The sequence below is a fragment of the Drosophila innubila genome (assembly GCF_004354385.1).
Source record: "Drosophila innubila isolate TH190305 chromosome 2R unlocalized genomic scaffold, UK_Dinn_1.0 1_C_2R, whole genome shotgun sequence".
NCBI lineage: Eukaryota > Metazoa > Arthropoda > Insecta > Diptera > Drosophilidae > Drosophila > Drosophila innubila.
This window is the reverse complement of record NW_022995374.1, coordinates 19,399,757-19,420,396: the sequence shown is the minus strand read 5'-3', so window position 1 is coordinate 19,420,396 and position 20,640 is coordinate 19,399,757. Positions and strand designations below refer to the sequence as shown.

The window sequence follows — 20,640 nt, the reverse complement described above, 5'->3', positions numbered from 1 at the left end:
GCAATACGATGGCAATTAGCACGACCAAGCAGTAAGTATAGCTTATTATTAATATACCCTGTGCCCATGCCCATATGGCAGACAGAGGCGCGGCAGACTCCATCAAGTATACATATTCTTGATTATTATCAACAGCCGAGTCGATTTATCCCCTTTTTGTTATTATCAAATAAAAACTTCTTTTAAAATCCATAATAATCCAAGGTCGCAATGTCATTAAAAATCGTCAACATCGTCCATATTAAAATAATTTTTCTATATTCAAAATGGTGTCATGATTGACTCGGAATTAAAAAAGCAGTTGCAGTCATTTGAAAAGGATATAAGAAGGGATACCGTAGCAGTTGCTGAATTAAATGTTACTCGTTGCTTTTGTTTTTCATATTTCCAATAAAATAAAAAGTAAAATGCACCTTTTTTTGAATTGATAATTTAAGTAACGATTTCATTTATAGCCTAGGAATATTACTTAAGAAACTTGGTTTGTTGTTGGCCCTTTTTTAGTATTCATCAGAGGGTTCAGTGCCAAAGTAGCGATCGCCAAAGTTACCAATGCCGGGTATAACATAAAACTTACTATTTATCTCCGGATCCAGAGCGGAAGTAACAATTTTAACCTACCAAAGAAGATGAACTAGATGTTATTAAAAGTTAACTTGTATTTAATTATTAACGTTTACCTTGGGAAAGGCATAGGCAATCGAGTGGACACCAATTTCGGCCATCAGCAGCGAGGCAAGAATGATATTCTGTTCGGGCACATCGTGATCCAGGAGTACACGTATAGCCATCATGGCAGCGGCACCAGTGGCAACTGTAGCATCCATCAGTATCACTTTATAGTCTTTTATGTCTTTGGGCAGCCTCAAATAATAGAGCTCCGGCTCACCAGTCTTCAGATTTGTCTGTATAAGGATCTTGCCAATACGTATGTCCTTGCATACATCACAAACTGCCTGTTCCATGGTTTCCCCGGCACGCAATATGGACACGCCGCAGATTTTTCGCGACTCCATGCGCTTTCCCTCATATAGGACACCCTGGGGCGTCTCCACACACGTCGCCTTGAAGGGGAACAAACTTAACGCATACTCAATCACCAGTCGTATGAGACGCTTTGAATAGAATATGAATTCATCCCGCGACGTATTCTTGCAGCGTATGAACGTGTGCAGTCCCTTAATCTGAGGCGTCGGATGCAGTAAATGCAACGAATCTGGCATTGGCTGATCCTTATACGAATTGGCCAAAGTTTCACGTAGCTTAAAGCCGCGCTGCAACAAACAAATTTGGAATAAGTATAGTATATTATAATTAAAAAATTGTTTGTTTTTTTTTTTTTATTAATCAATTTTAATATCTTACCAATTGCAATTGCGTGTGCACATGCTGCACTATTAGAGCTATAGCCACCGTATTCTCCCCGCCTCGTGGCACTATAATATCAGCATGTGCCATTGTGGGTGCTATATAATTAGCATACGAAGGTTTCACCATGTTCAGGTATTGCTTCAGTACGCCCCTTAAATCGCGTCCACGTTGTGAGATATCACTGCAAATAAAATAATATAAATTATATTATTTGACAATTGATTTTATAATTTTCTAACCGTTTGAGCCTTCTTGCCAGACGTATGTCCGGATCTGTGTCTACGAATATTTTCATGTCCAGGAGTTTCAGCACCTCGGGACTGTGAAAAGTAAGTATGCCTTCAAAAATTATGACATTGGCGCCATACATAGTTTTCTAAAAGAGAATGGATTGATACATTAAATGAAAAGGCGATTAATCTTGAATTTAATCTGCTTACCGTCTGACTTTCGCGTCCGTGCGTCACAAAATTGTAGACGGGAACTTCAACCTTACGTCCCTCCTTCAGCTTGGTCAGCACATCGACCAGCAAGTCAATGTCAAATGCATCCGGATGATCAAAGTTGTATTCATTGATGATTGCCTGTTCATGTTGTTTCTCATTTAGAATCTGTGAATGCATTTTGAAACATTAGTTGTAGTTCTTTATTTATATATTGCTAGTATTAAAAGTTCAAAAAAATATTTAACATACTTTAAAAAATACAAAAATTTTAATTAAAATTTTTTTGTGTTTTTTTAAAAACATAAATGATTAGTTATTTTTTGAATGTTATTTAAATTTAATATTGATTAATCATTACTTTTTATTTATTTCAATGGCATTGCATTACAAGAATAGTTTATTTATTATTTTAATTAACACGCACCTTGTAAAAACAATCCATGGACAGTAGAGTCACCCAGGGTACGTCCAGACTCTCGATGATTTTCTCCGCTACAGTCGTCTTTCCGGACGCGCTGCCACCGCAAATGCCTGCACGGAGGAAAACTCTCAATAAGCATTTCCTCAACAACAACAACAATGGGTACTCAACACACCAATGACAAAGGGTTCCACCTGCTGTCCGGCACAGTTATACCAAGGTGGTCGTCCTGCCGTATAAATGGTGCGATTATTGGACCTTATTATGCATTCGGACGGATTGGCAGTGGTCGTCTGGTTTCCAATGGATGTGGTACGTTGTCGTCGCCCCGATTTCCGCATAGGCGACTCTAATGACGACTTCGCCGGCACCGTTGTGGGTGACGCCGGGCAACAGTTCAACTCACTGGTCCCCTGATCCACCCCAAAGGGATCAATGTGAAGCGGTTCCGTCACATCAGAGCGATCATCGCTGTAAATTAAAAAATTAATAAATATTGTTAGAAATCAGTGGATAAATTGAAAAATTTAAAAGACATTGTGAAATTTCCATTTAATATACAGTTAGTCAAGTAACTCATAAAAGATCACTTTTTTTATTGCTAAAAATGATGCATATTTATCATTTGTTTCTTTCTATTTTGTTATAATCGTTTATGATTTTTTAAACAAGTAAAAATTTAAACAAGATTTATCTTTTTTAAGGAATAAGAAACATACGAGTATTATTTTATTAAATTATATCTGTCTTTTTTATTTTTTTTTTATAGTTTTTAGAACAAGTAAATAACATAAACAAAATTTAACTATTTTTAAAAATAAGAAACATATACGCTTATATTTTTTGTCAAAACAGTTACTTGACATACTGTATCAAGTAGGTAATAAAAATAATACGGTGTTCCGTGTCTAAAATACTAAATTACTAATAGACATTGTGAAGTTTCCATTTAATATATGAAAGTACATCAAGTGTTATAAGTACAGGTTATAAAAATAAGACGGTGTTCCCTTCACGTAAAAAGCGAGATAAGATTTGTTGGCACGCGACTTAAGGCGAATCGCGGCAAATACAAAAAGTATAAATATATACAAATGTGAAATGCATACATTTGCAAAAAATTATCAACCAAAAGCCGGCTAAATATGAGTGTGTGATGAAATGAGAGAGTGAATGAGAGAACGGTGCAATAAACAGCTCTGCGAGAATCTCTTGATTTGAAAAAACAATTGCTGAATTTAACAAAAAAAATTCTTGTATTAAAAAGAAACACAATTTCATGTCTTAAACAATTCTATTAAAGAATACTTATAATGCTATCTAATTCCTCCGTTTTTATCGACTTTCGAACGAAAGGCAACTTATTTTTTTGCGTAAATGCGCCTATCGCAGCCACATGGTTTTTTGAGGCGGCGTGGTATCGGATATATAAAAACTTTGCGCCTATAGCGGATTTGCAATACGCACAATATACTCTTCTTCGATCAGTGCAATCCTTGCGAATCCATTGCTTCAACTTTTCATCTTGCAGCCAATCAGCACGTAAATTTTGCTTATAAATTTTTGGCATTTTAACCCAATCACAAAACACAGCAATAGAGTGAGTAAACACTTTCAAGTTGTTCATATAATCGAACCACTGAGTTATATACAAAAATGGTAAAGAAAAATAAAAAAAATTCTACATTTCTGCTAATAGCACTTTTTTTTTTAAATAAAAATTGCAAACTGCAAAAGCGGCAGCACTGGCTTTAAATAACAATTTTGAATTTCCCATTACACACCATACATATTTGAAATATTTCTAGCATTTTAGTAGTATTTATTGTGAAATTTATTTCACTACTGTTTCCGCAAAGTGCTTTTAGTTGCAGTCAAAAATTCGGGTAGATCAAACAATAATGATCAGATTTATTTATTTACTTTGAGAACTGAATCAATTTTAAATAGTCTTTGTTTGCTTATTCTCAAAAAGAAAATCAAATAAACCCAATTATTCACTCCATTTGACAGACATTCGATTCCTAGAATATTGTGCTGTTATTGTAATATCTCAAATAAAAAGGCAGTCTTAGATCTTTTAAACAGATTTATGATGCGATACCGAATTTATATATTTATTTTCTATTAAAAACAAAGAAGCTAGACAGTATACATTGACATACGAGCATTTGTCTGTTCTTTTAAAATATATACATATGAATATGGATGTGTGGGAAACATTGATTTCATGCTCACACATTGCAAATTTGCCCAAAAGTTAATAAAAAAGTACAGTTCCCAGAATTATTTTATCGTATTCGATTCAACAAATTGGAACATGTATGTACATATTTTGATGCACACTTATGTTCTTATTTTTACTTTAAACGTGTTCTAACCATAGAAGGAAAGAAGACATGAATTATAAAATAAAAATCCATAAAACTATATTTTTTTTTGCAAAAGAAATTGTGTAAATTTTAAATTTTATCAAAACACTTACTTGAATGGCTTTAAGTTTTATTTTCTTATATATTATAATTTTTTTTACATAGTTAACCCAATTTATCACATTTTTCTTCTGTTTAACTTGTGTTAATAATTATAAGAAGATCTTATCTTTTATTTGACAATAAGATGGTTGCATTTTCTATTTAGTCACAACAATTACTCGACTAACTGTATATGTTTGAATGTTTGTATGTATGTATGGAACTCAATCAGACAATTCGACGCTGGATGCTCTGCCAATTGCATTACTGTCACACATACATTCATACATATGCCGGCAAGTATGCACATACATACATATATGTACATAATTTCACTAACATATGCCGTTCGTTGCACTTTTTATGGGTGCCCCAGACATATTTACATAAGTATTTCGTAGATAGGTTTTTTTTCCTATGGATATTCGCATTTATTTTTCTGCCTCATGGCGCTGCTGCTGCTGCTACTGCGGCCAATTTTTCAGTTATTTATAGTTTAACTACAAACTGGTGTACATAGGACATATATCCATACACATGTACATATTTATGTATTTACATTTATGTTCATGTACGCATAGAACAGTGAAAAATGTGTAGAACGGAGAGTGGGAAATTAGGGAGTACGCTGTTGCCACGTGCTGCGACCAACAGGTTGGAGGGTTTACAGGACACAAAACGTGAGAGAGCGAGAGAGAGTGAAAATTGTGTCTGCAAAAATGTCTGTGTGTGTGTGTAAGAGAGAAGGTAAAAGTGTTAAGGGAGCAGACGTGGCTTGATCGCAGCCATATTGAAACAGAAACAAAAACAACAACATGAACAGCAGCAGCAGCAAAAGCAGCAGCAGCATTTGATGACGCTGTCGCTGTACATACATACATACATATTTATTTGCGATGCCAACCCGACAGCGACTGACAGTCGACGCAGCGACACGATAAACGATATTAAAAAAGAACGTTAATTAAACACAGAAACAAATACCGAAAGTAACAACAACAAAACAATTAGTGCTTGTATATGAATACATATATACACATACACACACACACACACTGTCTGAAAGACTTGACAAAAAATATAAATAAAAAATGCAAAAACAATAACAGATGAAATACAACAAACACAAAATTGAGTACACACACATTAACATATACACAGTTTGTCAAATAATTATTTTAACAAATTACAAATTATGCACAACATAATTTGCTAAATAAAAAAGGTTTTATTCATAATTATTTCATGTGTAAATTTTTATTTTGTCAAAACAGTTACTTGACTCACTGTGTGCCATGTGTATTTTAAATAAAATGTGAATAAAAATGCAGTGATTTACATGTGACTGTGACCGTTCGTCAATTTCTTCAATTTGTTGTGCAGCAGTTCTATTTGTGCGTGCGGCGGTGTTGCTTGCAGTTGTTGTTGTTGCTGCTGAAGCGCTGTTGTTGTTGTTAGTAATGCGGCTGTTGGAAATACTGAAGAAACTGTGGCTGCTTTTCCTTTAGTCGTCACATCTTTGTTGCTGTTATTGTTGTTATTGCTCGCTTTGCTGCATAAAAACGTGATGCTGCTCATTTTAGCCAATGAGCAATGCCAACAACAAAAATATCCAAATGGCTTTGTATGCGTTGAGAATTTTAACAGCGAAATGGGTCAATCACTCGCACACACACAAACACAGACATACACGCACGGACAAAGCACACTCCCACACAGAAATTTATGCACATGTGATGCGAATTACAGTGTGCTACCAAAAAGTAGCATGTGTTTACGAATTAAATTGTTATTATTGCGTTGTTAAATCTCTGCTCGATATCGAATTATATATATGTATATATGTATGCAGATATGCCGGTGAAAATACTGTGTGCTGCAGCCGCGTTGGAGAATGACTAAAATGTGTGAAGAAATCGCAATCGCCTGCTGTCTATTTCAGTGTCTTTCGATTGGCAGAGCTAAGGTTAAAAGCAACTGACGCCGCCGTCGACGTCGACAGCGACGACGCAGTCGAAGGTACAGCCGAAAGGTAGAGTAGCAGTGTTGCCAGTTTAGCTTATTTAAAGCTACTTCTAACATATTTTCAAATTTTTAAAGGGTTTTTTTAAGTAGAGAAAAACAATAAAAATACAATTTATTTTGTATGTTGTCTTTTTTACTGTATTGTTCTTCATATTTAACTAATATCTTCTCTATCTTGCTACTTTGTTTTTTTTTCTAGCCGTTTATAGCTGTCAAAATTCTGGCAACATTGGCTGTTACTTTTGTTGTTGTATCTGCTGCTTCGTTATGTTTTAACTGTTTTTTTTTTGTTATCATTTCTGCTGCAGCGTCGCGTCGTTGACATCGAATTTGAATAGCAAAAATATTTAATTTGTCAAATGTAGCAGAATATGTAAAGTACATATTACATGCACGTATTCATAAATATATCAGATATCCAACAGAACCACGCTACAATATATCACACGCTTAATTATGTATGTCTTTATATATTTATGTAAACATACATGTGTGTATCTGCATGGGTTTTGTGATTATATATGTATGTACATATTATGTATGTGTATTTTTATTGCGTGCTCAACTTTTTAGGCTGCCGAGTGATGAATGAGTTTTAGGTGGATTTTCACGCTCTTCACTATTATCACCATTTTCATATTGATTGATATTTATGTTACCTGTCGGAGCTTGCGGAACTCGCTGGATTATAAAACTTAATTTGTTTTGTCTGGGTTACAGACATATTTGCCCAGTTTATTGTGGTGCTGTTGCAACTGCAATGTGCTAAAATGAACCAACCCAACCACGCGGTGATTATTCTGACGTGCCTCTCTCTCCGCTAATGACTAAAATTCATACATATATAGTATATTATGTACATATGTGTGAACTTAGAACGTGCGCACCGTGCGATGTTTTTATTTGTATTCATGCTATGCTGAATTAAACATCGTTACAAGTAGATGATTCATGTAAATTAGTAAAATAAATATACATCTTGAATGGAGCAAACTCATTTTTATTTGCTTTGGGGGTTGAAACAATAGTAAAATTTCAGTAACAGATGATTTTTATGTTTGTAATGTTGTAGCAGTGCTGCCAACTTGTTTTGTAGCCATATCACAAAAAAAAAAAAACGGGCTAGCAGGCATGGCTTGCTCATTTAAGCCCATTTTCATATTGTGATCAATTTTTAAAGCGTATCAAAATTTGCAATTTTTACAGAATTTCCTTAAGAATTTTGTAGATTTTTTTGATATTGTTTTAGAAATTAAACTATAAAACTTTACTTTTTTTTTATTTTATTTCGAACTAAAAATTCTCATTAAATGATTAATCTAATTTGAATTGTGCGTCGAGACTATTTCTCAACGGAACCAGTTTAAGCAGCGTACAGAGTAAGCAGTGTTAACGAATTTTCCATGAGAAAACTATCGCACTATCGGCAAGTGCAGTGCTGCCAACTTCCTAGAGAAAAAATTTCTATTTCTGTTTTTGTGTGAATTTTTTATTTAATTTTATAAGTACATTATTAACAAAACACAGCTGAATATATATTTAAAATAACCAGATTTCCGGCTTACATACCTTTTAAAATTTTTATAAAAATCGAATTCTTAAAATTCCCAGAAATAGCTATAAAATAGCTGAGCTGGCATCAGTGAATATGAGATAAGTTAGTTGTTGCCAGCCCTGGTCTGAACAAAAACTCTTTTTTATTTTAATCAATTGTTTATGTTGTGTTCAAATTAAAAATGGAGTAGATGCGTGCTTAGTTGGTGCTTTTTATAATTAGTATGGCCTATATAAATATAGCAGAATGGACGCCCGATCAAGTAACAGACTGGATAAGAGGTAATCAACATCGTAGTGCTCTTAACAGGTCAAGGAAAAGTGCAGCAGCCACCCAGCAACAACAACAACAAGAGCAACAGCAGCAGCAACCACAACAACAACATTCCTTTCACAAACAACTTTCATGTGAAATAATTATTTGTATTTTTAATATTTTTATGAATATTGCCAAGGTCTCGACGAGTCGATGAAAGGATATTTTTCAAAACATGAAATCGGCGGACGTGCTCTGCTCAATATACGGCCATATGAGTTGGAAAATTTGGGCATGCAGGCGATCGGCCATCAGGAAATTGTCCTTGAGGCCGTGGAGAATCTGCGAAACTTTGTGAGTGTCTAATTAAGTGTAAACAATTTTTTTTAAAATTAATTAACATATTTAAATTAATTTTGACTCAAAACAATATACAGCTAGTCAAATAATTTTTTTTAACATTTATTTATATATTAAATTTATTTTTCATTAAAATTTATTAATGAACAAGTTAAGAAAAAAATAATAAAATATTTTGAAAAACACAATAAAAAAATGTGTGAATTTGTTGGTTGTGCCAAACAATTACTTGACAAACTGTATAAGTTAAAAAAAAATACAGTATGTCAAGTAACTGTTTTGACAAAACAAAAATATACGTTTATTATTTATTTAATTATAAAAAATAGTTTAACCCAAGAGAAGTTTATTTTTTTTTGAATTGGTCTGAAAATCATTAGAAGCTTTGATGACACAAATAATATAAATAAAGAAGGAAAACAAATATTTGTTTTTAAAATTTTTTATGGTATTTTCATAATATATTTACTTGACCATCTGTAGGATTTTGTTTAGGTATATTTATATTATTAAAATTATTTTTTTTATTTATTTAAAAACAAATGTGTTAGTTATTTATATAATATATTAAATATACTTATGTACATTTTTAAACTAAAGAATATTTAAAAAAAGTTCGAGAAAATTTTATTTATATATACTTTAAATGCATATATATTTGAAAATGAAATTTAATTAAATTGAATTTTAATGTTTTTTGTACCACTGTACTGAGAAATTTGTATGTATTTCAGCACTATCACCTGAAGAATGACAATCTGCAGTTTATGGCGCTGCATGTGGGCACCGCAGCGAGGAATCTGCACCGTGAGCTGGCCAAGAATCATGCGGACAGCACAAAGATTGACACGAGAACGTTACACGATATAACCAGGACGATTGCAACATTAAAGCCGCTGATTGGGAATCTGGAGCGTTTGCCGTTTCGCAATCAGGACATGTACCGCGAGTACTGTGGCAATGTGCTGAGATGTGGCCTGGAACTGGCCACAATTGCACACAGGGATCGCTTTGCCGAGCGTCCCGTGGCACAGATCAAGGCAACGGCGGAACGTTTGGAACGACTGGCGAATTTTATTATACAGGATATATCGGATCCCATGGTGTTGCAGCCGGCATCATTAAATCTGGTGACTTTAAAGAAACGGGAATCGGATTTGGGTTTCAATATCGAGTCCAGTTACAATGGCATCCATCGGGTGACGGACATCAAATACAATTCGCCAGCTCACAATTCGGGCAAGATCGAGGATGGTGATGAGATTGTACAGATCAATTACCAGACAGTTGTGGGCTGGCAACACATGACCGTGTTGCATCACCTACGGGAGGCGCTGCCGGATGTCGTACTGACCGTGAAGAAGCGTCCCAAGCACACCAAGATGTATGGACAGATCTATATGCAGCCGTATCGTTTGCCCAGCAAGAAGCGCAATATGAGCAATCGTTGGGCGGACAATTTGCCCAGTCCAAGTCCACGTGCCGCCTTCCTAACGCTGGAGACGGCAACCAGGACTCCCCAAAGCGAGGATAATGGCGATAACAAAGGGGAGAAGGTGCAGCGGCAGCGGGAAGAGCCAGCTGCACTGCTTGGAGCGACAGTGGAGCAAGTGGAGGCACAGGCAGCCACAGATTCCGATTCCGACTCGGATTCAACGCCCACCGATGCCAAATCAGTGAGTCGTGAGATGCGTTTGTATTATCCGAAACCACGTGCGCTGCTGCAGCGCCGGAATACCATATGTGGCGATGAGTTTCTCAGTCTGAAGCATCCGCATTTGGTGATACCCTCCTGGCATGAGCGTAAACCAGGCGGAGCAGGAGCTAATGTCACCAACTGTGATCCGGGTTCGCCTAGCATACGCGATAAATCCATTTCCTTTGGCTATGGCCTGGAGATAGCGCCCAGACCAACCACCTGCATTGGTTTGGCCGCCAGTGAGAGCGCGGATGCCGCCAAGCGACTCCTCAATGAGGCACGTAAGCTGAAGCAGCTGACGGAGGCGGGATTGGAGTCCCAGCAGCAGCTGCAGCTGTTGGAACGCTATAAACCAGGTGTTAGCAAAGTGGTGCGCTTTGATGCCAACATGAAGGTGGAGGATTATGTGGTGAAGAATGAGAAGTTCACATGCAATGTGGAGAACACGATACTGGAGACCTTTGAGCCGATACCCTTTGCCGACGAGGGCGATGAGGATGCACTGGAAACGTTGCGCAGCTGTGCCAGCTCCGAGCTGCTCCAGGCCATTGAGTTGGCCACGCGTGAGACGCCGCCGCTGGCGGAGGCCATCAATGCGTCCCTCATCCACAAGGAGCAACTGCAGCAACAGAATCGTCGTGGACGCCTCGACAAGAGTCACAGCACGCCGGCCTATGACAATTCTGGGGAGGAAGAATCCGATACGCCGCCGCCAGCAATAGAGCCGCGCAAGGAATTCCTGCTAGTGACGCCACCAGCGCCTCCGCCGCGTCCACGCAAGCAGCGGGAATTGACGCCGCCGGTGGTGCCGCCGCCGCCGCCAAAGCCGGCGAGCATGCAATCCCAGGCAGCTCAGATGACAAGCATATCCTCCCAGGACCAGCAGCAGCAGCAGGAGATTAGTGAGCTGCTCACGCCCAGCAAGACGCGCACATTGACTCTAAAAAAGAAACACAGCTTGATGGCCAAGCGGAGGAATACGAATCTAAAGCTGCTGGGCACCGGTGACATCCAGGGACATCTCTACAGACGCACCAAGAATCTGCGCGGAGTCACCTACTGGGCACGTATCTATTTTGTGATGCTGGACACGATACTCTATGGGTTTCGCAGCAAGCAGAGCAGCAGCGCCAGCTTGGTCATTTTCTTGCCGGGATTCACCGTCTCCTTGGCCAAGGAGGTGCACTCGAAGCCACATGCCTTTAAGGTTTATCATACGGCCAAGAGTTTCTACTTTGCCGCTGAATCGCAGGATGCACTAAATCAATGGGTGGAATTCTTGAGGATTGCCTCGCTCAAAGTGCCGGCGGTGAGTGTTGCCAACTGTACCAGCAAGGATCTGTACTCGGAGAACGAGAGCTCTGGCGAGGAGGAGAACGATGCGCTGATTAATACAAATCTCTGTACGCCATCGCCTCAAGCATCGAAGGATGTGATTGCCACATTGTCGGCCACGCCCACCAGCAGTCTGAGTCATAGTAACAGTAATAATCATGGCGCGAAGGTGGATCGTGGTTATTTTGATTCACTGAGAAAGTTCACCATGGGCACATTTAAGAGCAATACAGCCAAATCCAATTCCAGCGATATTCCAGTGCCAACGGCAAATTTTCAGACATTTCGCAAGGTGCCCGGAGGCAGTTGTGGTATACAGATAGGTGCCAATACACCAGGATATCATGATCCCGCACAGCCGCCGACGCCGACGGTGAAACTGGGTGCAGGAACAGTTGGCGGATCAGGAGGAGCAGTTGGAGCACTTGGAGGCGGCGCAACAGGAGCGTCCACCGTTGTACCCGTTCCGGAGCCACCACGCAAATTATCACGCAGCTCCAGTCGCAGCTCCGTGGTAAGCACCGCCTCCTTCAGCCTGGGACCACCGAATTCTCCCGCTCCCACGCTCAGCTCCATGCAGCAACCAAGTTTCGAGGAGAGCAATAGTCCCAGTCCCAGTCAAAGTCAGAGTCCCAGCCAGAGTCAAAGTCCCAGCAGTAAATCGAGCTTGAAGAAGGTACCTTATCATTATCTTCATGCCTCGAATCCCAATCTGGAGGTCTTTGAATATCATCACTCTACAACGCATACGAAATCATCGTTCATGACCAAGAAAGCGGGCGGAGATGGTTGCACCTTGGATGCACATCATCAGCCAAATAATATACAGGGGTATATGACGCTGAAGGATCTGATGCTGCGCAAGCAACTGGAGGAGTCACAGGAAATGTACAACAATCGTGTCCATTTGGGCATTGAGAAGCACAACAGACAGCACATGAGAACCGACTCCAATGCCAGTCAACAAACACAAGGTATTCAATCATACGACATCTGAATAATATTGTAAGGCTTAGAAAGAAATGGTAGAAATAGTTTGCCGATTTCAGCAAAATTTCTATAGCATTTTAAAGACAATACGAAATACCTAATCTGTGAGTTTTCTTGAAATATCTCTAGAAACAAGAAGAAATTCAATTATAGAAATAGTTGCCTGATTTTAAAGAAATTGAAGATTTGACAAACTTATGACAGTAAACTAAAAATAAATAATACAGAATCAATATAGAGGCCAAATAATAAAAACATTTCGCAAGGAAATCTGTTAAGATTTGACCTAGTTATGAGAATTTCGAAAAGTATTAAGTGAAATTTATGAAGGAAATGGATTTTAATGAGAAAAAATTGAGTTTTCCAATTTGGACGCAAAATCAAGATAGAGGCAATATAATGAAAAAATTAATATTTTTGCGCGGAAATCGGTTAAGATTTTACAAAGTTATGAAGGTTTAAAGTTTTAAAAAAATTTACATTTTTTTCTCAGCTCTTTTGGTGTTCTCAGTAATATTCTAATTGTCTAATTCTTGCAGGGAATCAAACAGGAGCTGCTACAACGAGTGCCAAGTCAGCGGGAAATGGAAATGGAAATGGAGAACCTCCGGCTAAGATTCAAGGACGCAGTTTGCCCAAGACACCGGACTACGAGTACAGTTTCAAGCCGGATGATGAGAGCATTAAACGGACACGCACGATGGAGGGACAAAAGTTGCGTGACTTTGGCTATGAGCTCATCTTTGGTGATGAACCAACAACAAGTAGCCACAATCACAACAACAACCACAGCAGCAGCACCAACATCAGTATTTCCAGGCAATCCAGCTGCAATGAGTATGAAAAACAGTTGCTACTGCAGCAGCAGCAACAACAGCAACTCCATCAACAACAACAACACCAGCAGCAGCAGCAACAGGAGAAGCAACAACAACAATCGCAGCAGCAGCAACAACAACAACAAAGCACACGCTCGAATTTCTTTCGCGCCTCACAGCATTTCTCCAGTTTCCTGCACAAGAGCAGCAAGAAATCGAGTCATGATCCAGCGGAATCCAGCAGCATCTCCAGCAGCAGCAGCAGCAACAACAAGAAGAGCAAAAGTAAATCCAGCAGCAGCAGCAACAACAGCAGCAGCGATCGACGATTTCCATTTACACCGATGACAATGACGCTGCCATTGAATAAGAAATCGAAATCGAATCATGCTCTCGATGCCAGCAACATGGCCAGCAGCAACAACATGGCTGGCAACAGCAACAACAGCAGCAGCAACATTAAGAAAAGCCAAACGTACAATCAAGACTTGAGGGATAGAGTTGTGGGCACTAAATATGATGCTCCACGTAAGAATTCCGCACCCATTAATAGCTCGGCCAAGTTGTCCTTGTCCTCATCGGCGTCGGCTGCAAGTGCAACACCAACGCGTCCCTCCAAGGAGAACCGTTTTCTAGGCTCACCGCTGTTTCATCGCACGCTCTTCAATCATCATCATCATCATCAACAACAGCAGCAGCAGCAGCAACAGTTGCAGTTACAGCAGCAGCAACAATTGCAGCTACAACAGCAACAGCAGCTGCCCAGCAACGCCGATTTGGAGGCGGATTGTGATCAGGAGATCTTCTCACAGGTTATATTCCCCACACAGCGCAGCTATCGCTCCAACACCAATCTCTGTGCATCGGAAGCGTTGCAGCCGCCATTGCCACCAGCACCGCCGCCGCCAACAGCAACAACAGCAGCTACTGCAACCACAACAGCAGCAACACCATCTGTAACAGCATCAACAGCTTCAACAGTTGCTGCTCTTAAAGAGGATGCAACAGCAGCAACAACACCAAAAGTAACCAACACCAATTCGCTGGATTCAAAAGCCCAAACACCGGATTATCCAAATATGGAATGTCCGCCAGTTTTTGAGCCCGAAATTTATTCGCTCAGCGAACCAAATACGAGTCTATCCAGGCTCATGTTGCGCAACAACAACAGCAGCAGCAGCAACAACAGCAACACCAATAACAACAACACCAACAACACCAGCAGTCCCAGTGGCAGCGAACATCAAACTTAGCTCTGATGTAAACGATTGTGAATGCTCTATATATAATATATACATATATATTATACATATACATACTTATATATATATATATATCTATATACATATAGCATATAGTTATATACTCTATAATAGTTGTATGCAAATATTTTGTTCATTTCTTATGGTATTTGTCTTCGTCTTCCCCACTAAAAGATGCTTTTATACTCACCCCTTAATCCATATCCATATATCCACATACTTATCCTTATCTTATCTTATATATATTAAAGCATATATTTAGATTTATGCATATGCGCCTTAATTTTGCATTACCATTTGTTTTGGTTCTAGGAAAAATTTTTATATATACTTATAACACACATTTTGAAAAACAAAAAGAATAACTTAAATCAAGTCTGTGCATCGAATTAGCGAGATGAATAATTGTAGTGAAAATTCTTTATGATTTGCCTTTGTAATGAGATTAACCAAGTTAATCGAAGCTGTTTGATTTGCTCAACAGTTCATGTAATAAGTACGCACACACTTTGTAGGGGTCACCGGGTCAGCAGGGGGACTCGAAGAAATGTTTTTTGTGAGTATGCACATAAAAAAAAATCAATGAAATCAGTATAAATAAAGCCAACTGTAAATAAATAAAAAGAAAGTGTTGCCTTATTTTATTTGGGGTATATATACAAGTTTTTACATTCTCCCTGAAAAAAACAATGAAGGTAATTTCTAAGTAGATCGATTTAGAATCCCTTTATTCACATATAAATGTATTTTTAATCAAATGTGTGTTTAGAAAGATGCCGGTATGATAAAGTTTACGCCAGATCCTCGATGAGTTTCTTCACCTCCTCCTCGCTGAGCATGGTAAACTCCTTCTTCTCCATGGTCATGGTCATAAGCTCCACATTGGTCTCATTTAGTTTCTCCTCCATGACCTGTTTGAGTGTGTTTAAGCACAAATCGATGGCATCCTTGACTTTCATCTCGGGCGTGTATTTGTCCTGCAAGTTCTGTTGGGCGCCCTCGCTGCCCGATCCAATGGCCTTGGCGCAGTAACGGATATAGGTGCCGGAGGGATCCATGTGCCAGAGTTGCGGTTTGCCACTCTCAAAGCCGGCAAAGAGTATGGCAACGCCAAAGGGACGGCTCATGGCAGAGGCGCCATCGCTATCGCCGCTATCACCAAACTGTATGGCCAATGTGGATACGGCCTGGGCACAGGATTCAACGGTCATTGTTTCATTGTACACAAACCAATGATTCTGGCACTCGACACGTGCACGCTCGATCAAGGTGCGTGCATCGGCCATTAGACCCGAGGTGGCACAACCAATATGCTCATCCACCTTAACAATCTTCTCCACAGTCTTTGGCACCATCAGCGGTGAAGTAATACGCTTCTCTACGGCCAAAACAACGCCTAGAGAAATATTTATTTAATTACGTACATTTAATATTGTGTACCATTTATGCCATCACTCACTGTCGTTTGTGCAAATGCCAATGGCTGTGGAACCCAATTTGATGGCCTCAATGGCATATTCCACCTGGAAGAGACGGCCCTCGGGTGAAAAAGTATTTACACCTCGATCGTATTCGGAGCGTGTCATAAACATAGCTGTAGTATTTCCCTGCAATACCAAAAGTCTTAACTTTTACTTTTTCGAATTTATGATAGATTTCTTACTTCTTTCGCCTTTGAAATTAACAACAAACAAATTTCCAAATGCCGGAATGACTTTGATGCCGAAATGACTTGCGTATAAAACTGACAGCCAGCAGGGCTGCCAACTTGTTTAAATAATCCATGTCGCAACAAAAAACGGGCTGGTAGGCTTGGTTTTATTTTCATATTGTGATCAATTTCCATAAACTATCAATATTTGCTAACTCTATCATCTTAAGGCTAAAACTTTGAAAATTTTCATTAAATTCTTAATTTTTTGCCAAAAATGTTGCTAGAAAAATTAAAATAATTTAAATGGCGCGCCACTGCAGTTTCTGCAAGTGCTGTAGAATGCCAGCGTTTTACAGAAACTGGTCACACTTTGCTGTCTAACGACAGTTTTGGCGCGTCAAAAATTCGTAATGCAGTAGAAACTATATCAAACTTTATTAAACAGCGACTAAAATCTGTGGACATTAAGATATTACAAGGAAATTAAAATAAAATTACCAATTAGATATTATTATTATGTATAATTTCAAATTTATAACTGAAAAGAAAAACCCTTAGCGAATCTTATTTAAATTGACAATTTTGATAACAGAGTACAATCAAACGTAGACTACATATCCAAATATTAAAGTGCGAACCAGTTTCATGCAATAAATGCAATTTCAAGGACTTATCACAAAGATGTTGCGTAATCTCTTGGCTTAGCTTGTGGATTGGGCCTTAAATATATTAACGACTGGAATGATTGACTGATACGATACTAAACAAGAAACGCTTGAAAACGAATTCCACTTAAAGTATATTCACACTAAAGGGCTAAACAATCTCTTTACCAAATGAAATAACTGCAATTAGTGGTTTATAACTGCAAAATGAGAAATCTAATTACTAGGTCAGGGTTAATATTACACATAACCCTTCCCTAAGCATCTAATGATGACTTTTCTCAAAGAGATAGTGGGTTCAATTTGACCCAAAATCGTTACAGAGACCCACGAAGGTCATTGACCAAAGTGCGACTTTGTACAGTAAGTCAAATAGTTATGACAGTTTTGACAGGAAATAAAATAAAGAGTTTTATTTTCTATTTTTAAAAATATTTAAGCTATATTATTTTAATTTTTTTTTCTAAGAACAAAACCTAGGTAATAAAATGTTTTTAAAAATAAATGTAGGCATCCGTAATAAAATTATAAAAAATAAATAAGCAGTTGTGACACAATTTTGAAAAATAAAATATAAAAATTAAAAGAAAAGGCAATCTTTTATTAAAAAATTAGTATAAATACATATGTTTATATCTACACATATTTGAATTAATATTATTTTAACCCAATAAAAACAAAATATTTTTCTTCTTTTCATCTTGTTCTAGGAGAACCCACATGCAAATACAATAAATTAGAAAAAAAAAATGATTAAAAGAAAAACCAAGAAAATGTTAATGTAAACTTGACTAACTGTATGTGGCTGGTTGCTTGTTAACTGTTAATAAGTTTTGTTGTGGCACCAAGAATTGTAATATGGAATTAGTGGCTCTAATTGTAATTGTAAGCGCAATAATGGGCAATTAGTGCGCGAAATTCAACGCTTGTCTTGTCTTGATTATGAAATAGAATAGGCATGTTAATGCTTTGTATATACATATGTATGTATGTATGTTTGTAGCTGCTACTATTGTTTCGTACCCCGTACCCAGCTGCCGTTCGTCTCTCCCAGACTGACTTCCGCGTCTGTGGCGGGTTTTCGAAAACTCTGTACGAAGCGGTACGAAACATTTTTTTATATTTTTTATTGTTGTTTAATGCATTGCTAATGGCACATGCCTGCTAAAGAGAGTGTGTGCATACATACATAAGTGAATGTATGTATGTGAATGTGTGTAGATCTATGTTTAATTTGGGTTTTGTTTTAGTTTTAAACGCACACTAAGTAGCAACAGTTACTGCACGTTGTGTTTTAAATAGCCGCCTCTTGCTACGTATTCAATTTTAATGACTATGATTGCACAAAGCACAAGCAAAGAGACACAGTTATTCAAGAAAGTGTTTACACAAAATGTAGACATTTTCTTTCTCAAAAAATAATTAATTGTATTTCCTATTTTTCTTTCCTTTTGTATGGTTCCAAGAACAATTTAAAATAAAGTTTTTATTTTATTTATATTTTCCTAGAGCTTAGCAGGAACATTACATTAAGTTCATAGATGGATTATTCGTGGCAATGGATAATCAAATTGTTAAATCGAAACAGGAACGAGAAGAACTTGTTAAGGCAATGGATGATCAAATTCGTCAGGAAAAGTTGTTAGACGTTCTGGTTAAGAAAACATATATTCAAAGTCTGAAAGCGGAGCTGAAAAAACAGAAAAAATATGGACTTGATAGGGAGTCAATTATTCAAAATCTTAGAAAAGAGCTGGAGCAAGAGAGAAAAGATCGTCTTGATAAGGAATCGAAAATTGACTTATTTACAGCGTCAGGGAAAATTGATAGGCGAGCTTAATAAGCAATTGGTTAATCAATCACTTAGAAAGGAACAGGACCGACTGGGAAAGCTGACTGTTAAGTAATCAGATAAGCACAATTCGTTTTTAAATCCACACAATTGTTCCGAAGCCAAGTTAAAGGGAATCTACGAAATATCCCTATTCACTTTAGCAGGCAACCTTTTTAAAGTGACCTGAATACTCAAGGTGGAGGTTGGACGATTATCGTGAGGCGGATGGACGGAAGATCTAAGTGGTGAGTTCGTCTTGGGACTAGATAAAATCCACACATTGACGGCAGAAAGAAGTCAAGAATTACTTGTTGTCCTTGAGGATTTTTAGGGAAAGGAAGCGTTTGAGAAGAACGATAAATTTGCAATCGGCGATAAAATTAAAAAATATATCTTACACACTCTGGGCGAAGCCCGTGGAAACGCTGGCGACTCACTCGCACATCATTTTAACATGAAATTTAACACATTTGATCCTGATGAATTGAGAAATTGCGCCAAAATATTCTCTGCAGCCCGGTGGTACATTATGGCTTGACACAAAAGGTATGAAGAAATGGTAATTGTTTGTTAAAGCCTTTATTAATTATTTTGAATTCTTACAGCCAGTTGACCGGATATTATAATGACAACACCTTTGCCAAAGGGGTCAATTGGTTTCACTTTCGAGGTTTCGAGTACACGCTTAATAAAGCGATTGTGATGATAAGGCTCAGAAACTGAATAAAAAGACTCTAGACATTTAAATATAAACTATAGGATAGTCGTTACATAATTTAAACAGCCATTAATACTGTTCTATTTGCCCGATCTTGTTGTGATTTAGTACAATGGTAGATAACAAAAATAGATAATAAGACTTCAAAAAAAACATAAAATTTAAAAACTTTTAAATTGTTTTAAGAACTGTTATCAATTATAATAAAATATAAAAAACAACAATCAATAAATAGAGTTAAATTGAAAAAAAATAAATTAAAATTTTTAGTAAATCCGCAAAATCAAACATGAAAAATTTTTTTTTTTTTTGGTTGTCAAAACAATTACTTGACCAACTGTATGTATGTATGTACATACAGTCACGCTCATGGCTCCTACAGGCTGTAATCATGATCATGCCACATCGACTCAAGTCGAAATTTTTGGCCAATTTGAGTGAAATGTGGCAGCAAAATTGTTGCTTTGGGGGGATGTACAAAAACACACATGCTAACAAACAGACATGTATGTGTGTTTGCATTGTGTATTTCTTTTGTTTATAGTGCGATTTGTAGTGCTGTAACCTTTGGCTTTATTCAAAGCTCAATGCTATGTTACAACAAATACTCAAACAAAACGCAGCTTAAGAGATGGGTCATATTGTTATCGATAACAAAGCCTTGCACAAATATGATACTATGGTCTCCTCTCTCTCTCTCTCTCTCTGCAACTTGAAACTGTCATACATACAATCATATGTAAAAGGCATCGTACTGT

The 20,640-nt window shown here is 37.7% G+C and overlaps 3 protein-coding genes across 4 annotated transcripts; 1 reads left to right on the top strand and 2 right to left on the bottom strand.

Moving 5' to 3' along the window:
• Positions 1-373: 373 nt before the first annotated feature.
• LOC117783483 (uridine-cytidine kinase-like 1) lies at positions 374-7,569 on the bottom strand. Of its 2 annotated transcripts, XM_034620893.1 has the most exons (9): positions 7,397-7,569; positions 6,052-6,264; positions 2,414-2,709; positions 2,242-2,348; positions 1,812-1,982; positions 1,611-1,747; positions 1,366-1,552; positions 681-1,274; positions 374-617 (listed from the first exon to the last, which is right to left on the bottom strand). In XM_034620893.1, the coding sequence occupies exons 1-9, from the start codon at positions 7,459-7,461 to the stop codon at positions 501-503; spliced, it is 1,887 nt and encodes a 628-aa protein (XP_034476784.1). In that variant the 5' UTR covers positions 7,462-7,569; the 3' UTR covers positions 374-500. The 2 variants fall into 2 exon arrangements, with proteins under 2 accessions (XP_034476784.1, XP_034476785.1); XM_034620894.1 differs by lacking the exon at positions 6,052-6,264 and having other exon boundaries at positions 477-617.
• An 843-nt stretch (positions 7,570-8,412) lies between these two features.
• On the top strand, positions 8,413-15,590 carry LOC117783279. The gene is made up of 4 exons (XM_034620601.1): positions 8,413-8,573; positions 8,747-8,901; positions 9,642-12,915; positions 13,471-15,590. Exons 1-4 carry the CDS (start codon positions 8,516-8,518, stop codon positions 15,000-15,002), a joined length of 5,019 nt encoding a protein of 1,672 aa, XP_034476492.1. The 5' UTR covers positions 8,413-8,515; the 3' UTR covers positions 15,003-15,590.
• A 117-nt stretch (positions 15,591-15,707) lies between these two features.
• On the bottom strand, positions 15,708-16,777 carry LOC117783281 (proteasome subunit alpha type-5). Its single transcript, XM_034620602.1, has 3 exons — positions 16,675-16,777; positions 16,471-16,618; positions 15,708-16,407 (listed from the first exon to the last, which is right to left on the bottom strand). Exons 2-3 carry the CDS (start codon positions 16,601-16,603, stop codon positions 15,803-15,805), a joined length of 738 nt encoding a protein of 245 aa, XP_034476493.1. The 5' UTR covers positions 16,604-16,618; positions 16,675-16,777; the 3' UTR covers positions 15,708-15,802.
• Between the last annotated feature and the right edge of the window lie 3,863 nt (positions 16,778-20,640).

What these genes read in the sequence shown, in the direction of transcription:
- LOC117783483 (XM_034620893.1), bottom strand. Translation starts at nt 7,461, where the DNA reads ATGTCTGTAACCCAGACAAAACAAATTAAGTTTTATAATCCAGCGAGT. An exon ending in CCATGGATTGTTTTTACAAG is followed by an intron (nt 1,983 to 2,241) that starts GTGCGTGTTAAT and finishes ATGCATTCACAG; the next exon opens with ATTCTAAATGAGAAACAACA. An exon ending in CTGGCAAGAAGGCTCAAACG is followed by an intron (nt 1,553 to 1,610) that starts GTTAGAAAATTA and finishes TTTTATTTGCAG; the next exon opens with TGATATCTCACAACGTGGAC.
- LOC117783279 (XM_034620601.1), top strand. Translation starts at nt 8,516, where the DNA reads ATGGCCTATATAAATATAGCAGAATGGACGCCCGATCAAGTAACAGAC. An exon ending in AGTAACAGACTGGATAAGAG is followed by an intron (nt 8,574 to 8,746) that starts GTAATCAACATC and finishes AATATTGCCAAG; the next exon opens with GTCTCGACGAGTCGATGAAA. An exon ending in TGCCAGTCAACAAACACAAG is followed by an intron (nt 12,916 to 13,470) that starts GTATTCAATCAT and finishes TAATTCTTGCAG; the next exon opens with GGAATCAAACAGGAGCTGCT.
- LOC117783281 (XM_034620602.1), bottom strand. Translation starts at nt 16,603, where the DNA reads ATGTTTATGACACGCTCCGAATACGATCGAGGTGTAAATACTTTTTCA. An exon ending in TGGCATTTGCACAAACGACA is followed by an intron (nt 16,408 to 16,470) that starts GTGAGTGATGGC and finishes ATATTTCTCTAG; the next exon opens with GCGTTGTTTTGGCCGTAGAG.